Below are 8,301 nucleotides of genomic sequence, written 5' to 3' on the forward strand. Positions count from 1 at the left end.
TTCAAATACAGTAAAAATAGTGCAAATCCGAGATACCGTTCTGTGAAAGAACAAATTACTACTGCAAATATTATAGTTTTTTTCTGTTTGTTTACTAGTTATTATGTTTCCTGTAACAAAATTGGAGAAATATGTTACATAAAAGTGAATTGTAAAAACTACACTTCAACCTGTACATGCACACTCTGACACAGTGCTGAGCCTCTGGCTGTGGCCGGTGGGCGGGGCTTCGGTGATCCCGGCAGAAGGGTGGACCTGCTGCCCGTGGGTTCAATTTAAAGCATCCCAGTTCGGCCAAGATGCTCCGCACAAGTCAGCGGCCTCTCAGCGTCCTGCTGCTCCTCCTCCGCCTTCGTCCTCCGACAGGTCTGTGCAGCTGCGGTCGGCATGTCGAACTCGGACAGGGTCGTGTTGGTGCTGGGAGGAGCGGGGACGGTGGGCTCTGGGATCGTTAAGGCGCTGCTGGACAAAGGTAAGACACCAGGAGATACTGGAGGGAGCCTCTCCGCTGCTGAGAGGAAAATATACTCAGTTTGAATCGGAGGAAAGTGGAGAACTTTCTCCATATTAGTCTGGATACGGGGTGCGCACTTTTACGCACAAATGTCCGTCCGGTGGATTTTACGCACGAGGAATTCCATCATGATTAACCGCATTCTGGACATTTTCTGACTATTTTGTGTCTATTTGGATACTAAAAGGGCTTTTCTGGTTTTTAGTTGTTACATTATTGGTTATAAATCCAACACTGCTGGCGCGTAAAACCAGCATTCCGACGCGCAATGTGCCAACTGATGTGCCAAGCCAGGAACAGTTTGTAGCTGCGCGCAAAATTAAGTTTCAAAAAGGCATTCTTCTCCCTTCCATCTGAACGATTTTCATCAGGTTTCTGCACGTATTTCGCCTTGTGTCAAAAATATTTTTTTGCTGGATTTGGTTTCTCAGTTCATTCATGGATTGAAGTTTGGTTTAAACATCAGGGAGGACGCACTAAGAGGAGGGTCAGGGGTCCCCACACTTCATTTTTTGCGTTCAGGTGAACTTTTGATGCTCTAAAATGTTTGTTTTCTCCGTCAATATATTTAGAAATATTAATTTATGTACAGAAAAACACGAACATTCTAAATATAAAGGAGGTTCTGTCTATTTTATATCTTTCCTGTAGTTTAGATGCTGGTGTTCTAAATGTTGTCATGAAATCCACAGCTATGAGTTCAGCTCAGTTTCTTTCAAACAGCATCAGCTCACAACAGAAGCAAACAAGTAATGCCTGTGGGAAGAAGAATGAAAGTGTTTACATCAACATTCAACACAATATTGAGACAAATGATGTCATTATGGAGAAATTTATGTTTTAAATGATGAATCACAAGTTGAATATAAAAAAATAGGTTTAAAACATGTAGAATTCCCAATTGTACATAATGAAAACATTAAAAAATACTCAAAAAATACTTTTTTATTCCACTATGTACTGTATAAGTAAAAGTTTTCAGTTATTTTTCACAGTTTTGGTCAATTCTAATTAATAACAAGTAAAAACACAAAAATCTTAATTTACATGTTGACTGTAAAATAAAAGAAAGATTGTAAATAATGTCCACATCTAACATCCAATGTAGAATTACATAATTTAACTTCATTTAAATCAAGAGAAAATATCATTCCACAGATATTTGACATTATTTAAAAGAAAAATGTGTACATTTAGAACTAAAAAACAATGTAAATAACGTTTTAACTGTTATTTTGCAAATAATCTCTGTTTTGTTAAATTATAAATAATTAAATAAATATAGGAACATTTCAGAAAAATTTACAAATGTACACATTAAGTGTAAAAAAAATTTTTTTTTAAAAATTACCAGACCAAAACTTTCAATTTCCATGTAAAAAAATCTATATTTTTCCAAATATTAATTCCACATAAAAAAAATCAATATTTTACAAATGTTAATTTATTTTTTTTTTACAACATTTGATTGTAAAATCAACCTGTTCTACTGTATTTAAATCTGTTAGTTTTCATTATTTTAAAAATATTTGTATATTACAAATTCCACTATATATTTTTGCATCCATACTGCAGATTCCCATAATTTTTTTAATGAATTTTGTATTTACAGTGCGAGCATGATACCTTTAGTAAACCGTTATTTTTATATCATTTGTTGTCTTCTTAATCATATTTTGGTTTTATTGATCAAAAAGACATGTAAAATAAATACAAAAAGATGCAAAATAACCGCAAACATGCACAAAATCACCAGAAAACCATTGAAACTGGCTTCAAAACATGCAAAATGAACACAAAAGATGCAAAACCGTGGCAAACAGATATAAAACAATACTAAAAACTATAAACACATAAAGACGTACAGAATAACCAGGAAGAGGCCCAAATCAAGAAAATGAGATGCAAAATGAACAAAGAAAGATGCTAAATCAATGCAAACAGAGTCAAAAGTGCTTCCAAGACACATTAAAGAACAAAATAACTGCAAAGAAATGTGAAGCAACCAGAAAGAGACTCAAACTAATCAATAAGAGATGCAAAATGAACACAAAACCAATGCAAAAAGACATCTAATAACCACAAAGATGCAGAAAATAACCAAAAGGCGATGCCAAGCAATAAAAAAGACGATTATTAGATGCAAAATAACCATAAAGATTCACAAAATCACCAGAAAATGATTGAAACTGGCTTCAAAACATGCAAAATGAGACACAAAAAGATGCAAAACCAATACAATGGAGCATAAACACACAAAATAATCAAAAAGAGATGGAAATTGGTTCAAAAAATCATGCAAAGTGAGCACAAATAGACTCTAATTCAATAGAAATAGACAAAAGCACCTCTAAGACACAATAAAGGACCACAACTAGATAGAAAATGGCAGAAAAGAGATGCAAAACAAGACTCTCATGATTTTTTAATGAATTTTGTGAGCATGATACCTTCTGTCAACTTTTTTTTAAAGATCATATTTTGGGATTTTTGATCAACATAAACTCTCCTAAACTTTCCCATTGGTTAAATTACAGTTTATAGTCGGAGTGTAATTCTAGTTTTTGGTTCGATCTTGATCCCATATTTTGGTCCCAAAGCTGAACTCTGTTGATTCCTGTTGCTGTTTGATGCTGTGATGACAGTTTACTGGTATCACATTCACAGGTTTGTTGTTAAATTCACCATCTGCTGCCCTCTGATGACCTCAATAATCAGACCAGGACAGTGTTAATGTGATAGAAAAACACTCTTTGTCCTGTCAGAGGGATTATTTCTGCTGCTTCTGTGTGTCTGTATCAGAGATTAATGCCGGTTTGTGATGTGTGTGAAGGTTTTAAAGTGGCCGTGATCTCCAGAGACAACAGCCGGCTGGAGAGACTCCGATCCTTCGTCTCTCCAAACACAAAGGACAACCTCGTTACCATAGTGGGGAATGTGGGTAAGTCAGGCTACATCTATTCATCTGTCCTGTGAGAAAAATCATCTGACACCATTTTAATGATTCAATATCTCCAGACATAAAACTCCTACAGCCATGAAATGTGGTGAGGACTCAGACAGAATAGTTTCCAGCTGATATAACTAATCATAAGACTCCAGCAGGCGAGACATTTTTAATTATTGGCCCTTGAAAATGGAAAAAAGTGCAAATTTGGAAGTAGCTTGTATCTCTGCACATCTAACACCAACATCTAGACCTCCATGAACACCAACATCTAGACCTCTATGAACATCTAGACCTCTATAAACACCAACATCTAGACCTCCATGAACATCTAGACCTCTGTGAACACCAACATCTAGACCTCTATGAACATCTAGACCTCTATGAACACCAACATCTAGACCTCTATAAACACCAACATCTAGACCTCCATGAACACCAACATCTAGACCTCCATGAACACCAACATCTAGACCTCTATGAACATCTAGACCTCTATGAACATCTAGACCTCTATGAACATCTAGACCTCTATGAACATCTAGACCTCTATGAACACCAGGTGCTGTTTCCCACCAGTGAGTCCATGTCAATATTTTGTCAAAATAACAAAAAACTGGAACTTTGTCTTGTCAGTTTCCACACATCAGATTCTACTGATGTTAGAGCCTCAAAGTTGCTGAAATGTCGACCAAAGACTGTATTTTAGTAGAAATATGGATCATCCATATATATACACTTACAGAAACTTTATGGAAACACAATACTATCCTTGCTTTTCTGCACTTTTTTCTATTTTCAAGGTCCATTAATTACAATTTTTTGTCATTTTAGGCAATTTTAGGTCATTCTGGGCACGTTTCAAGTCACTTTGGACGATTCTCAAATAATTTCAGATAACCCTTGAACACCCTTGATTGAAAATTTCCATTTTTTTCCAGGTCAAATAATTAAAAATCTGTTTTCTGCTGGATCTATTCAATCATTTAGATCTGCTGGAAACTATTCTGTCTGTGTCCTCACCACATTTCATGACTGTAGGAGTTTTATTTCTGGAGATATTGAATCATTAAAATGGCTTCACAGGTCAGATGTGGTTCATTTGAAAGTGAAAATACCAAAATTCTAGGTCTGGAAACAGGTCTCAAAATTCAACCTAAATATTTTAAAGAACTTACTTTTAGGTTCCAAGTACCGAATAAGTGAACTCTGAAGAAAGTCTGCGACGGTTGTAATAGTCACTGAACCTCCTATAAACTCTATTACTGTATTTGTTATCAACTCGTCTTTCTGTGCGAATATCCTGAAATTTTGTTTGATTTGTTGCATCAGGAACGTTCAGAGCTCTATTTTTGAGGCTCCAGTCTGGAATTTACAGCAGTTTTCATTCAAATACAATAATTCTGCTGCTTTTGTGCAATTTTTTTTTAACTTACTGCTCATTACTCTGACAACTAACAGCAGCTTTAGTTGAAAATTATCCTTAACACACTTTAAAAACTCTTCTTAGTCCAACTATAGTCATGAAGTGAGTCTAAATGTGAGGCTTCGTGTTCCTTCGATGAACCTTTGCTTCCTGGTTCCAGGGCTGGAGGATGAAGTGGAGCAGGTGAAGCAGCAGCTGCTGAAGCAGGTTGGGAAGGTGACGGATGTGGTTTCGTCTCTGGGCTTCAGCTGGTGGCAGGGTGGACCTCCTCATACCCAGACCCTCAAAGACCTGCAATGGGTCAGAAAACTCACCACACAGCGACGGTAGTTGATCAAAAACTGAATTTTCTTTGCGTCTAATAGTTATTTCCTCGTTTTCTGGTGTGCAGGTGATCGAGACGTTACTTTTCTGCACGTTTGTGGCGTGGAAGGCCTTTTCCCCCTTAGTGAGGGACGACTCCAACTGCACCTACACCTTCATCACAGGTGAGAGCCACAGGTATTTAGTTCTAACATCCATGGATGGGTTCATGAACCGGCCCAGAGAGTCAACAGGCCTGGTTTAGACATTATTAAGAAATCACAGAGCCACAGAAAGATAAAACCAACTAAAGATGGACACAAAGACATACAAAACGATCACAAACAGACTCAACGTTTTAAAAAGAGGTGCAAAATGAACACAAACAGATGCTAAATGACCACAGACATGCACGGAATAAGAAGAAAGTGATCAAGACTGGGTAAAAGAGAGGAAAAATACACACAAGGAGACGTACAACCAATGCAAACAGAGACAAAACAACAGTTAAAGGACAACAAAGACACACAAAAAGATCAGAAATAGCTGCAAAATGACCACGGAGAGACAGAATCAACGAAAAAGAATGCAGAAAGAATATAAACAAACGCAAAACCAATGCAAACAGACATCCAATAACCACAAAGACACAGAAACTAACCAAAAAGAGATGCCAAGCAATAAAAAAGACATACAAAATGAACATAAATAGATGCAAAATAACAGCAAAGATGCACAAAGTCACCAGGAAAAGACTGAAAGTGGCTTCAAAACATGCAAAAATGAATACAAAAATATGCAAAACCAATGCAAAGAGAAATAAAACAATATTAAAAACTAAAAAAAACTACAAAGACACAGAGAATAACCAGAAAGAGGCACAAACCAATAAAAACGACATGCAAAATGAACAAAAATAGATGCTAAATCAGTGCACACTACCTCCAAGACACATTAAGACCAAATTAGAGACAAAAAATGATGTAGAATCTGAGACCAAACATTAAAGACTCAGAACATCCACAAAGACACAGAAACTAATAAAAAAAGAGACTCTAAATGAACAAATATAAATGAAAAATATGCACAAAATAATAATAAACAGATTAAAAGTGAGTAAAAGAGATGCAAAATGAACTTAAACAGATGTACAACAGCAGAGAGACAATAGAGGACACGAACACAAACAACCTTTAATTGATAAAATCAGCTCATTAAGCTCATTTTTTTCCCCACATAAACCCCAGTTTCAGCCTCACAGTGGAGCTTTACTTTGTCCTGTGTGTTGTGGTGTGAAGTTGTTCCTCCCTGCGATCTATACAAGTTGTTTCTGTTGTGTTTTGTTGTGTTTTTGTGCTGCAGGAGGAGCTGGAGAGAAGCTGCTGATGCCTGGGACCGGCTTCCTGACGGTGGGAGCTGCCAGTTCTCTGGCCTTCTGCCAGGTTCTCCGAGAGGAATACCCAGAGCTGCCCTGCAAAATGAACCAGGTGAGCAGCGGAGACGACTTAGCTGGCTTCTGGACTAACAAATTCAACATATCTACACTTTATTTGTGTGAGCTGGCTCGACTAAACTAAAATGTGAGTCAGAGATAACAGATATCAGACGGCGGTTAGCAACTTTCTTTGTTAACTCATAAAATGAGGCGTGAAAAATCATGTGCAGCTGCTTCAGTCTACACATTTTGAAGAAGATGTTGGTAACTCTTCATCATTAAGTCCTGTTGTATAAACTCTTGGACTTACCACCGCGAGGAGTTCACTCTTGAAAATGAGCAAAAATCAGCAAAAACCTCACAACTGGAACATAAAACACAAAACTGTTGCAAAAAGGCATGAAGTCTCCATAAAAACGTGCAAAATGTAACACAAATTATAAATATATTTATAATTTGTGTTACAAGACAATTTTGAGCAGATGTACATCGCTTTGGATAAAAGCATCTGCTAATTGAAATTGTAGAATTGTAGGAACCAAAAAAACCCTCTTTCTTCATCTCAATGCATGCAAATGTTCCACCACAACAACTCCAAACATCACAGAAGCTGCATCCTTGGCTTAGCTCTTCCTGTAACAACTGTGATTGGTTTAAAGAAATAATTCAGAGCGTTTTATATCATTTTATTATAAACCTTTACGTTGGACACTCCTGCTTGCTCTCTCTAAACCTGCTCGTCTCCTCGGGGTGCGTTCATGTGGCTGTTCAGTCACCATGAAGTGAACGGGGAAGGATTAGCATAAGTTAGCATCATGAAAAGCAACAGGAGGAGCAAGAACCAAACCCTGGTGTCCAACAGCTGTTATGTTCTTCTCTAACCTTCTCCTCTTCTTCCCTCCACAGGTGAACATCGACACAGGTGTGGGCACTCCGGACCGGATGGCGCCGGGCTACCTGAACCACCTGGACCTGGGCGAGGCCGTGGCCACGCTGGTGGAAAGACGAAACACCTCCCACACCGTTTTCACCGTCAGGTGCCCGGCGGACTTAAAGACTGTCATTCTGGAGAAGAACCTTTAGACTCAAAACGAAACCCTCCATCGTCCTGCAGCCTCGTTGTCACGACGACACGCTGCTTCTGATCCACAAACACATTTACAGTGGTTTCCCATCATGCTTTGTGTTGTATATTCTGCTTGCTCTGCATGTGCTGTTGTATGATTCCATCTGCCTGTAAAAAGGGTTCATAAAACTTCTGACTGTTGTCTCAAAATAACGCTGTGATTCCCCCAATGATCTGCTGAGTATGTTTGGTATCGAAATAGAGTAGAAGCTGGACGGAGCAGGTGGAGATCACAGGTACAATGAAGATGAATTAATGCCAAGATTTAGCCAAGTTAGCAACTGGTCAGAGTATAAATTTGAGCTTGATAAAATGGTCTCTAAATAATTACAAAAGATATTAAATCTCTATTAAAACATGCAAAATCACCAATAAAAGGTGCAAATATTACCAGGAAATTATGAAAGATTACCACAAAAGATGCAAAATCAACATGAAAAGGTGCAAAATCATCACTAAAATGTGCAAAACAACCACAAAACAATGTAAAATTACCACAAAAAGGTACAAAATCACAATGATAAGATGTAAAATCAACGCGAAAAGGTGA

At 37.5% G+C, this 8,301-nt stretch overlaps 1 protein-coding gene across 1 annotated transcript; it reads left to right on the forward strand.

Moving 5' to 3' along the window:
- Window positions 1–263: 263 nt before the first annotated feature.
- Window positions 264–7,904, forward strand: LOC118469284 (uncharacterized). Its single transcript, XM_055009121.1, has 6 exons — window positions 264–472; window positions 3,348–3,455; window positions 5,048–5,187; window positions 5,279–5,375; window positions 6,553–6,677; window positions 7,532–7,904. Exons 1-6 carry the CDS (start codon window positions 388–390, stop codon window positions 7,706–7,708), a joined length of 732 nt encoding a protein of 243 aa, XP_054865096.1. The 5' UTR covers window positions 264–387; the 3' UTR covers window positions 7,709–7,904.
- Window positions 7,905–8,301: the final 397 nt, after the last annotated feature.

The sequence above is a fragment of the Amphiprion ocellaris genome, chromosome 3 (genome assembly GCF_022539595.1).
Source record: "Amphiprion ocellaris isolate individual 3 ecotype Okinawa chromosome 3, ASM2253959v1, whole genome shotgun sequence".
Classification (NCBI taxonomy): Eukaryota; Metazoa; Chordata; class Actinopteri; family Pomacentridae; genus Amphiprion; species Amphiprion ocellaris.